The 12100-nt window shown below is 36.8% G+C and overlaps 3 protein-coding genes across 6 annotated transcripts in view; 1 reads left to right on the top strand and 2 right to left on the bottom strand.

The window, feature by feature from the left end:
* The window catches only part of bdg (bedraggled), a 34524-nt gene extending 30277 nt beyond the window's left edge, over nucleotides 1–4247 (bottom strand). For both annotated transcript variants that reach the window (XM_066730336.1, XM_066730337.1), the window contains exon 1: nucleotides 3837–4247. The gene's annotated coding sequence lies outside the window, so the exon portion shown is untranslated. The remainder of the gene's footprint in view (nucleotides 1–3836) is intronic.
* A 987-nt stretch (nucleotides 4248–5234) lies between these two features.
* Acat1 (Acetyl-CoA acetyltransferase 1) lies at nucleotides 5235–7885 on the bottom strand. The gene is made up of 9 exons (XM_066730404.1): nucleotides 7467–7885; nucleotides 7260–7406; nucleotides 7078–7192; nucleotides 6801–6994; nucleotides 6437–6727; nucleotides 6168–6356; nucleotides 5947–6104; nucleotides 5770–5886; nucleotides 5235–5510 (listed from the first exon to the last, which is right to left on the bottom strand). The coding sequence occupies exons 1-9, from the start codon at nucleotides 7488–7490 to the stop codon at nucleotides 5243–5245; spliced, it is 1503 nt and encodes a 500-aa protein (XP_066586501.1). The 5' UTR covers nucleotides 7491–7885; the 3' UTR covers nucleotides 5235–5242.
* Nucleotides 7886–8021: 136 nt separating this feature from the next.
* Nucleotides 8022–11651, top strand: Diap2 (Death-associated inhibitor of apoptosis 2). 3 transcript variants are annotated; one of them, XM_066730403.1, is made up of 9 exons: nucleotides 8022–8344; nucleotides 8439–9065; nucleotides 9155–9275; nucleotides 9366–9548; nucleotides 9627–9802; nucleotides 9877–10017; nucleotides 10081–10223; nucleotides 10302–10435; nucleotides 10496–11651. In XM_066730403.1, exons 2-9 carry the CDS (start codon nucleotides 8586–8588, stop codon nucleotides 10684–10686), a joined length of 1569 nt encoding a protein of 522 aa, XP_066586500.1. In that variant the 5' UTR covers nucleotides 8022–8344; nucleotides 8439–8585; the 3' UTR covers nucleotides 10687–11651. The 3 variants fall into 3 exon arrangements, with proteins under 3 accessions (XP_066586500.1, XP_066586499.1, XP_066586498.1); XM_066730402.1 differs by having other exon boundaries at nucleotides 9351–9548; nucleotides 9627–9790; XM_066730401.1 differs by having other exon boundaries at nucleotides 9351–9548.
* Nucleotides 11652–12100: the final 449 nt, after the last annotated feature.

The following is a 12100-nucleotide window of genomic DNA, read 5'->3' as shown; positions in this document are numbered from 1 at the left end:
TTATAAAAAAAGTAAGAGTGACACGCGCTGGAGTCGCAGTCTAAGTGCTCTAAGTGCCCATTAGCGAATGGACGATAATCCGCGAGTGACTTAACGCTGCCAACCTTTGCTTTAAATAGAGTATCGTTCGAAGCTTGTGCATTTTCCTCGATCTGAAGAAAAACATCAAAATCTTGGATTTACCCTCATTCTCTATTCTAGATATTTATCACTAAACAATGGGAAAAAAAGGGATTGTTCGATATATGACATCGTTGAAAATTAATCTGACTGGTGACTCGAGTTCAGCCACCTATATAATATTACTGTTTCTTTTGTAAGCGCAGAGCCAGTGAAACCTAAATCAGTTTAACGTGACTGGAATGACAGAGAAATCTCGGCTGTAATTGTACGCAATTACATCATTTGCTGGCTTTCCGCCACGACGTATCGTGAGAAACGGTTTCGGCTTCGACAAATGATGAACGATATACTATAATCGATGCTCGATTCGATAATGGATGCTCGACAATTCTCATAAGAGTGTAAAAAAGGCGGGATGTGAAGTTACAAAAATAGGGGTTAGCTAGATTTGAAACGTTGGCGAGTCTGAGTCTGAGTGTCTGACAAACTGAGAGATGAAAGAAGAGAGGAGATTGAAAATAGTTGGGGGGAAAAACGTGGAAAGTGCCAGTCTTATGAATAGAGGGGAGGATGGGGAAAAAGTTTAAAAGTGGAAAGCGAACGATGGCTATGCTATGTAACTGGGATTCCTGTGACGTGTGGGAGCAGAATCCAGAATGAACAATGGCGATAAAGCGATGAATACGCCAGGCCAATGCATGAATGCACGCGTCAAGCGAGAGATGCTACTTCCAATAAGACCAGAGATTAACAGTTCAACGAACCGACTCTGACTTTTTACTCTCACCGATGCAGATATAACGGAGTCACTTGATCGGAACACGGCATTACGAGATATAGAAATCGAGGGACTCCCTTATCGACCTAACCTTACCATAATTAACGAAACCCCGATCGTCTCGCGCTCCTAACCTCAATCCTATTTTTGATCGTCTCCCTTCTTTTCATCTACAGCGATTTATTTATTCAGCTCCGTGTCTCGATTGAAGTTCGTCCACAACGATAAAGCTACACCGGACCACAGACTCTATTGAGGTTATGAAACCGTCCGAGTCATATTGTTATATTTGTGTGACTATAGTTCAAGCTCGTGTTTTCTTACTTCGATCGTATTAATTAGCCTTGAATATTCGAGCATATAATTAGGTCGGATTGATTATCAGCCGTGTACCATTCTTCGTGCAAAGTTTCATATATAATGGTCGGCTGGGAGACTCGGGGGGACTCTCGCTCGAGTCTCGAGATAAATCTGCATTATATTGCGAATCGTGACAGTCTGTTGTTTCGATCAATCGAACGCGGCTGTTTCAAGCGTTCGTTCGACAGCAAATTTATCGATTTGTTTGACAAGTGTGAAAATTATGAAAATTAATTTCTATTCCGGGAGCCAAGGTCCCGTACGATGCAGTGATAATTCAATGGAAGACATTTAAGAATATTTAGGAGTGGAAAATTGGGTCAACCGAGAGAGCTGTTCCTGAGATAACAGAAATATTTTTACGACTCGTAAGCTTCCTCCACCAAACTTTATTGTTGATTTCTTCTCCCCCCTCTTCATTTTCCAATATCATGTAAATTTTATGCCTTGCCATTTTCCTGGGACATATGACGTTTATTTCAATGTACAGTGTTATGGCTAAAAATGACTTTTATAACATTTTTCGACGCTCTAGAAATTATTGCACAACCTTAATATTATCGTGCCCATGCACCTGCGATTCCCCAACGATACGCCGGTGGATCTGAAAAATTTCATGGTCTTTTTAACTCCATTGAAAAATACTAACGAGGCCTCTTTATACGTGCCACCAACTTGGCCGTAGAAAGGGGGAAAAACGTTCGTGGATACCGGAGCCACGTATTTTTCCCTTTTGGACAAAGCAACGAGGTGATTCTTTGTTACGCTCTGGAAATATGGCAAGTTGCTCCACTATAATTACCAACTCCTTGTATTATAAAGCCTCGTTTGTTAAGTCAGCAGCTAGTGCTGATCGTTTCGCAATTACTAGTGTTCCTATTAGGAATTAATCCAGCTACGAACACCCAATGACTAATATTACCATGACTCTCATTGGCCATAAAAGCTTCTTCGACGAAAAGAAACCGAGAAAATAACGGACTAAATCCTAGTTTGAGGTTAATATTCTTAACTCATAGATTTCAGGGGGAATCTTGAGAAATAACAATAATTGATATATTTCAAAACTAAATAAGCGTTGGTACTTCGATCAGATATTGGTCGAATTTTCATTGCAATTGATCAATAACCTTTGTTTACTCCCTCCTTCGCTTTATTGAATGTAAGTAAAACACCGGATAAAATATTTTCTGTCGAGCCTTTGGAAAGGATTGTACAAACGTGAAGTGGTGAGAATATTGAAAATTCGACATTCCAAGATCCAGCAGCATAAAACCAATCGATATTTGAAAAGAGCCTGTTAAAACGCACTTGCACGGGTAACAGGTAACCGGACCTCAACTGGCAACAGCTACACATAGCTGCTTCGTGAATCACTAAGCAGGACAACGCCTTGAAAAAGCACGAAACTTTGTTACTCATCCACGAAAGTCTCTAGGAGACTTCAACGCTTCAACGAAAATAACCAAAGAGCTTCCAAAATTCCTTCCAGTAAAACGATCAGATCCAAACGAACGAAAGAAAGAAGCAAAAAGGTAAACAAAAATATTACTTTCACCGATTGACACAAAGAGTATGGCAAAAGTTTTGCGCTTGATTTTGCAATGCTAAGAAAATGGCGGTAGAAGGCTGAAACGTTAGTGACGCGCGGTTATTGACACAAAACAACGAAGGGTCACCAGATACGAATAAATTACGATCGCGGGGAACGAGCGAGCGTCTGCTTTTCAGAAAGATAATCGTTCGACCTCCGGCAACTCGAGAAACGTACGATTAGCCATAAACGAAAATCTTAGATGCTTGTTTATGATTAATCTTTTGTGTTCATTGTTGGCATGTGGGAGATTTATGCAGGCACGCTCGATTTCAGGCAGTACCAACCACCATACACGCGGTCGAAGGTTAACCACTCCTGGCTTCGCGCTCGTGTACGTAACACTCATAATTTTGTATCCTATTTCTCTCTTACTCGAATTCTACTTAAATAACACTGCACCGATCCGTTCTTTGTCCTTTCAAACATAGAACCCAACGAACTTTAAAAAAAAACTCCAATGACGTATCGTCTCCCACGAAAACTACCATTGCTTTCTTCGCTTTATAGCAAAGTAAAGATACAAAGTATACAGATAAGCTGTAATATTCAGCCGTAAAAGAACAGATTCGAAGCATATACACAGATAAGCCGTAATATTTAGCTGTAAAGCAAAGATCCAAAGCAGACAGATAAATTGTAACGGTCTTTTTATGGTGCACCATGAACTGTCAGCGATACTTTTTGAGGTTAGACGGGAGAATTTAAAAGAGTAGTACTGTCTTTCATTTTTGATCATTTACAGTCGAAGACGTAATGATTGAAGTGTATCCAGATGGCAGAATTTGTTCACCTTCTACTGGTTTAATATTAAGAGTCATTCAGAGCGATCGATTCAAAAGTTTAAAATTGAAACTTGGTTTGTACAAGAATGGTTTGGAAATCGTTCGATAACGACCTTTTTTCTCTTTTTCTTTTAATTGATTTTCACTGCTACAGTCATTTACAAGTTATAGCTCTATGTTCGGTAAAGTTACTTACAGAGTCACTGACTGAGAGTATATATCCGGTGCAGTTTTGATTCCCTTGGCCCGGCGCCAATGGATCCACACATTCAGGTCAAGAAACGACGGAGATGAAAAAAATGGCATAGCAAGATCAGTCCGTTCCGCGTGTTATTCGCGATTAACGCAGCTTGCAGCATTGCACACTGCATTCACAGATTGTTTTACGGTCGTTAAACCCTCGCTAGACTCTTTTCCGACGGCACCATTGACGAAACCCAGTGGCGTCGACTCCAGGGACCATCGCGCTGTCCAAAAATTAGCAAAGTTCGAATTTCATAGATCCCAATGATCCAAAACCGGTTCGGCCCTGGGCGCCATCTGAGGACACTGGAAACGTTTATGGATGCACAATGATATTCCACTGAATTCAACGGGTTTCCTCCTCTCCTCTATGTCACTCAAAACTCTCGGTTCGTCCTACAGAGCTTTGTTTATCCGCCCAACGTCCTCCCCCGGTGATCTCAAAAGTTTACAGTGCCTGATCCCTGCGGCCAGCTCCACCCGGACTGGCTAACATTCGACAATTATTTTAATAAAATTCGTAAACTTTTCACGAATGTAAAACGACGCTTGTAGGTTTCTAAGTAGTTTAGATATTCCCAGCAAGATTCGTGGGTAGATCTGGTTCGAAAAATCGCTTAGATGGAAGAAAGGATCCAAGCTCGTGGTTGGTGAAGTTTATGTTTTCCTGTGCACTTGGGAAGAGTGTATAAGCTTCAGCCGGTTCGAAGAGCGCGTGCCACGTAGGCGTCGCGAAAGACACGGACTTCACGGTGTCCGAGTACGGTAAGCACTGAGGAAGAACGCCAGCCACTAGCCAGAGCCAAAAGCCGCCGAGGAGCGGAGGAGCCTCCGACGCGTGCATTCACCGATTCACCACGAGCCCCCGGCTGTTTAAACGTGGTGTGGATACGGCTCTGTGTGGAAAAGGGGAGAAAGAGTGAGAGGGGGAAGACCGGACTACACGTCGGGGAAAGAGAGGGTTAGCGAGGAGAATTGTGGGGAGAAACGTACCCAGACGTGCTTGGAACCGAGTCAGTGGGCGAGAAGAGAGAGAGAGAAAGGGAGAGAGAGCGACAAGAAAAGTCTGATGTGGAGAAGGAAGGGGGGACGAACCTGCACATGAACTATGTCTGTGGTTACAGGGAAAGAGGCGAGACAAGTATAACGTTTTGAGAAAGGGTAGAGAGAGACATGACAACACATATTTATGAGTAAAGTGTGAGTAGAAGACCAGAAGAGTAGAGGGAAACGGATCTGTGGTGTCTGACATGACTTGGGACTCGAATTTGGTAAATTCAGGTAGAATTACAGGTCTCTGTGTGAATAGGGAAATAAACATTTTATAATGAAAGTCACATTTTTTCTTTTACTTCATTTTTATTTTTCAAATTCTCGCAATCTCCTTTCCAATAACTCTTGATCCAATCGGTGTTTGCAAAGATATTGACCCTCCAAGAAGAGCACCGGTATCTCATATCGGTACAGCTTTCGGATTCCTTCGTTTTTCTTCTCAGTGATATCGATTTCTTCTATTTGATAACGTCCTTTGAATCTTGACTCTAGCTCTTCTTTTAATATGTCACACAGTGGACATGGTTTCTTGGTGTATAACGTTAATTTCGGAGGAATAGACACCGGATGGTACCTATATTGGATCAGATATATTCTCTCTCGAACAGAATACCGTCAATTCTGCTATTTCAGAAATTAATTTTATTACTGAATAAAAAATCGTTAACAATATGCGGACTATAACAATTGTATAAAATACATAAAAATTTATCTTCCTTTATACACGATTTTTTGTATATAAAAATAAAAAATCCTGTCTTTTAAAGAGCAGACTGATGTAAAAATAGTTGTGTATATAATATCTCTTTCGTTTACGCGGTAATTAGACTTACAGCTTTTCTATTAAAATGGAAGAAGCTCCGCCGCCTCCATTGCAGATCGATGCTACTCCTTTTTCACCTGCTTTCAAAGCATGAACTAGATGAACTACAATTCGAGCACCGGACATTCTTAAAAAAAACATTTGTTTTTGATTATGAATGTTTTTCTTTTATGCAAAATATACTAACCCTATAGGATGTCCCAGAGACACGGCTCCGCCATGAACATTAACTTTAGCAGGATCGATATCGAGTAATTTCTGGTTCGCTACTACAACTACACTGAAGGCTTCATTAATTTCCCATAACGCTACGTCATCCTTATTCAAATTAGCGTTTTTGAGCAACTAAAAAATAAATGAATATGAAGAATTATTTGTGCATTGTTAACAAAATGAGATTCAACTAACTGTTGGAACTGCCAGTGCAGGTGCCACAGGGAAATCAATTGGATCAGTGGCAGCATCTTGGAATGCGGCAATTCTGGCTAATGGCTTAAGATTTAATTTTTGAGCTACATCAACTGTGGTCAGTACCAAGGCTGCAGCTCCATCATTTAATGTAGATGCATTTCCCGCAGTTACTGTTCCATTTTCTTTCTACAAAAATTGTAAAAAAAATATAGTCACACAATTGAATTATTTCTTTGAGTATTTATAAGCGTATTAATAATATAAACCTGGAAGACTGTGTTTAACTTTTCAAATTTCTCAAAATTAACCCTTTTATACTCTTCATCCTCAGCAAATATTACAGGAGGTTTGCCTTTCTTCTGTGGAACACTAACTGGAATAAGCTCATCTTTAAATGCTTGTATTTCATAAGCAGCTGCACTACGTCTATAGCTATTTATGGCATATTCATCCTGTTCTCTACGAGATATTTGCAGTTTTTTGGCAGTATTCTCTGCACAATTACCCATATGGCACTTATTATATACATCTGTTAAACCATCAAACACTATACCATCCTATTATGTGGTATAAACATATTTAATTGATTCTTTATTAAAATAAAATTACTGTGTAAAAAATAAAGCATACCTCTAACTTAACTCCTCCATATGGAGTTTCTCCTCTCTTCATATAATATGGTACATTAGACATAGATTCCATTCCTCCAGCAACAATAATTTCTTGATGACCACACTGTAATGCCTGTGCACCAAGCATAATACTTTTCATGCCACTAGCACAAACTTTATTTACAGTTGTACAAATTGTAGATTTAGGCAAATCTGTATAAAATACAAGTAGAATGTGGTTCAATATTATATATCATCATAATATTAAATAACTATTATAAACATGCAAATGTTACCTGCAAATAATGTGGCTTGTCTAGCCGGTGCTTGTCCCAATGAACCTTGGCATACATTGCCCATATATACTTCTTTGACTTGATCTTTAGCAATACCAGCTCTTTCTATCGCTGCCTAAACAAATAAGAAATATGTAAATATACAGATAAATTCTTGAAATAGAAGAAAAATAACTAATTACTTGAATTGCCAATGCCCCAAGTTTTGTTGCTGAAAGACTTGACAATGAGCCTAAAAATGACCCCATAGGGGTTCTTGCAGCGCTAACTATGACTACATCATGGAGGTGAACCTTTGAACTATAGGCCCTCCGAGAAATTATTTCAATCTGTAAGAAAATCTATTAATTAAAATTCACTACTCTAAATTTGTATCATAACAAGCTTACCATAGTTAGTTTAGATAAAAACATTTTGTAAAATTATTTTAACTTTAATTTAAAAATATATAAAAACTGGAGGTTATAGATTCCCTGAATTTTCGATATTCTTTATCACGTCTTGCCTCTGTTAGACTAGACTTTGGAGATGTTTTGATTTTATTGGTCAAGCATCTGAATAACAGCAGGTATGTAATAAAAGAAGACTCTTCCTGTGCTTTATTTAAAATCTCTATGACACTTTTTAAAAGACTATATAAAAGTAAACTTCTTCCTTAAAAATTAAGTAAGCTCCAATTTACACAGATTACTTAAATTATACTTTTTATATTCATAAATAAAGAATAGCCAAAAACATTATAAATTACAGTTAATTAAGGTACTCTCAAATAAAGATACGATACTGTCAGGAAGGTAGAGAATAACTTATCAGTATTTATGTAAAGTAGGCACATGTGGCATTCCAATTCCAACTTTGCAATACTTTACTCTGCAGTGCACATGCGCGAACGCGACTTACCAGTATATCACCACTGCAGACTGCAGTGACAGTGAGTGCAGTGGGCACTGGCTCAGCTCACTGCTACTGGAACTTGGAAGTACTGGAACTGTTAACTGAGTATACTGCCCAGTGCCCATGTGCCCGTAGTTTCTATTTACTAATGATAAAGAGGAGCTCCAATGGTGATGTTTTTTTTTCTCTGCGATCTTGAGTTCCGACCGTTGGCCGTCACCTAATAAAAGAGTTCTGTTATACCGACATATGACTCGCTTCGTCAAAAATAGTTTGGTTAATTAATAACGGCGCTATTGCTGCTCCTGAATGTCCTGAAGGTCCTGAATTTGGCTGTGCGTTGTGAAGTTGGCGAAACGACAGTGTCGCCACAGTGAGGAATTTCGACAATTGCGTAATTCTTGACGCATGCGTTTTATATTACAATTTTAGTTTACTTTGAAATAACCAAATTTCAACAATTGCAGGTGTCAAAAGGGTGATTAAAGTAATTGAAAGATGACATCTACCGACACGTGACATTTTCCAAAAAGCTAAATAAAATCTAACCTAAACATTTAGGTTCACTTGTAACCAATATAGGCTGTTATTTGGATTTCCTTTTATGTGGCGTAATGAATGTAGAGGAGAACAGGCTACGGACATTCTCCGACTGGCCGACCACTGCTGTCATTGATGCTGGTAGAGTAGCCAAAGCAGGGTTTTATTACACTGGACATGCCCAAGAAGTTCAATGTTTCTTGTGTGGAGAAAAGGTCTCTGAATGGAATTATGGTGATCAGGCAATAGTCAGGCACAGACAAGTTTCTCCAAACTGCCCTTTTGTAATTGATTCATCTAGTACTTGTAATGTTCCGTTAACTTCAATAACAAATAATGCTACCATACCTTCTTCGTCATCCGGAGCTGCAAGCTCAGCTAGGCATGTTGTGCAAGGTAACTCTGTTAACATTATACAGAGACAAAACCCTTCTGAAGATTATACAACTTATAACCAGAGATTACAATCTTTTTCCACTTGGCCAATACCTTTAATCGTATCTCCTGAGAGATTGGCCAAATCTGGATTTTATTATTTGAAACAAGCTGATATGGTAAAATATTATTTTAATTGTTTGAAAATGATATATAAAAGGTTTGGTTAATTCTATGGGTCTTGAACTCACTGTTATGGTAATTGCAGGTAGAATGTGTTTTCTGTAAAGGTGTCCTTACGAAGTGGCAAGATGGTGATGACCCAGATAGAGAGCATGTAACGCATTTTCCTGCTTGTGATTTCTATATGCATATGTATTCTGAAAATGGTATGTAGTACTAATAAAATATACAGAATGCTTTTTATAAAGAATTCAATCTTAATTTATATTTGTTTTTTATAGATATGTTACTTTTAGGTAATGTAAAATTAGTGCCTGGTACAACATCAGGACTTAATGACTTAGGAATTCAAACACATTTAGCACCTAGACAGCCAGAGCATGCTACATATGAAGGTAGATTAAGGACATTTCGGGAATGGCCTGAACATCTTAAGCAAACTCCAGAAATGTTAGCAGAATCTGGATTCTATTATGTTGGTGGGTTAGAAAATTTATTTTGCCATACAATTTTTTGTTTGTTGAAAGTTATTTATATCTATAAAATACTTCATGTAGGAATTGAGGATCAGGTGAGATGCTTCCATTGTGATGGGGGATTGAGAAATTGGGAAACAACAGATGATGTTTGGACAGAGCATGCAAAATACTTCCCTCAATGTGGTTTTGTGGTTTTAGTAAAAGGACATGAATTTATTAAAAAATGCTGTGATGAAAGACAAGTAGATCCTTCTGTAAACAATATTATTTTCTTTAAAATGTTTACAAGATATATGGAAACACATGTAAAAAATAATATTTTATATAGATTTTTGCCGGAACGTCTGAAGCGGTAGGTGAGGATGTGGTAGGTATGCCTCCTTCAACTCTTCCTGCAATTCTACCCAGAAATGTACAGGAAGTAACAGAATCGGTGTTGGAAGAACTACTAAACAGTATTCCAGCAATGGTTGGTATTAACGAGCTTCATAAATTCATAAATTGTGTCATGTAATATAAACATCTTTTATAGTCAGCTCTTGAGATAGGATTACAAATAGGAAGAGTTAAAAGGGCACTGAAACGGCGACTAGAGCTCGTTGGCATTCCATATACAAATGCTAATCAACTAATAGAAGATGTTCTTCACGAACAACGCATGGAAGAAGATGCAAGGTTCATAAATTATTTTTATAAATGATTAATTTGTGTGGTATTGAAATTACTAGCTAATTTAAAGCATTATTATTAAAGCGATTCCGATACGAATGATGTTCTGGTTGATATAAATGAAACAAATGAAACTAGTGAATCCAAAGAAACTTCAGAGCCAGACGTTATTAAAGAAAGTACATCTACAGAAAAAGATTCGAAATCTTCTGATGACTGTAAGTATAAAAAGAGTTTCTCTTATCTATTTATAATTATTTAACGATGATTTTTTGTAGCTTCGTTGGAAGAGGAAAATCGTAGATTAAAGGAGGCTCGATTATGTAAAATCTGCATGGATCGGGAAGTAGGTGTGGTTTTCCTACCCTGTGGGCATTTAGCTACTTGTGTTCATTGTGCCCCCTCTTTAAATCATTGTCCACTCTGTAGACAGGAAATTCGTGCTACCGTTCGTACCTTCTTATCATAAATAAAATGAACATTAGTCTCTAAAAAACCCGATGAAAGAGAAAAGTCTAATATTATACGAAATTGAACTATTCAAAACATGAAAAATAGATTCCACTTTCCTACCTTTTGGGCAGTTAGCCACTTGTATTAATTATACCCGTCGTTAAATCATACTTTAAATTTCAAATGGGAAATTTGTACTATTGGCCTTAGTTTAAATGAACCGGAATTGTGGTAACTACACTACCGTTAGCTTTTTTTTATTTCTAAATGTATATATTAATATTTTACAGAAACCTACATATCAAAAGGTTGATTAATCTTTTTTATAATCTCTTCTGAGTAGTTTTCAGAATTATTTTACGCAAAAATCGATATTTAAGTAGGTACAAATCTTTTGAAAAGATTAAAAAAAATTATTTAATTTAGAAAACATGATGTAATTATTTTTTTTAATCGAGGTATCTATTTGTTAAGAATTAAAAGGCTGACAATTGTTCAGTGTAGTGCTTTAGTATTACACGACACCAAATATTCCATAAGCTTAACATTTAAAACCTTAATTTAAAAACTTTTCTGAATTTTGTCCCTCTATTAATTATACCTACTATTACATGTATGAGTTTGCTTATAAGGAGCTTTATTTTCTTTTTTATTTTACCAAAACAATCTTATCATTCTAATATTTTTTATTAGGCTTCATAATTTATTCAGTCTAAACCTTTAATTTATTTATCGCGAAAGGCATTATATAATTTGTAGGTGTTTGCTAAGTCAGACTAAACGTAATAAATATTTATCCCTGTTCTGATTAATTGTAAAAAACCCTGTTTAAATGTTATAGTGTATCATAATTAATATTGAATTACGAAAAGTACGATATTTATTTTTGTGACGTTTTATTCACTTATTTATACTTAAATAGACATATGTATATGTATTGTTGATCGAACATGAATTAAAAGAAAAATCAATAAAATCATTGAAAAGGAATCAATTGCAGTTATTATTCGATTTACAACTAAAAAATAACATTTGTAGCAAATCATATTGAAATTGTTTTGAGTGAAATTTAATTATATATTTTTCGATCGATGAAAGACAAAAGTTAAATTTAGTAACTATTTATATTAAATCTGTAATGTAAAATTATACACTAGGCGAAAATCTAGGGAATAAAATAAGTAGTGTATTCATTGTGGAATGTGAAAAGGTATTGCATTTTAATTTTTAATCGTTTGTTTTAATTGAGCGAGAGGCATGTGATTGTGCCACAATCATCATTTGCACTTTGTCCCAGTCGCACATATCATTCCAATTACGTGTAGCGTATATGCTGCATATGCTAATGAGCAATAGAGATTTCCGGTTTCTTTTACACACTCTGCATTGTCAATTTCAATCATCATAATAATACTTCGTGCAATTTTCTA

The sequence above is a fragment of the Prorops nasuta genome, unplaced genomic scaffold (genome assembly GCF_024137725.1).
Source record: "Prorops nasuta isolate Cenicafe-Biocafe unplaced genomic scaffold, Cenicafe_Pnas_1.2 PNAS00008, whole genome shotgun sequence".
NCBI lineage: Eukaryota > Metazoa > Arthropoda > Insecta > Hymenoptera > Bethylidae > Prorops > Prorops nasuta.
Note: the sequence above shows the minus strand (reverse complement) of the source record. Positions and strands in the feature narration are given on the sequence as shown.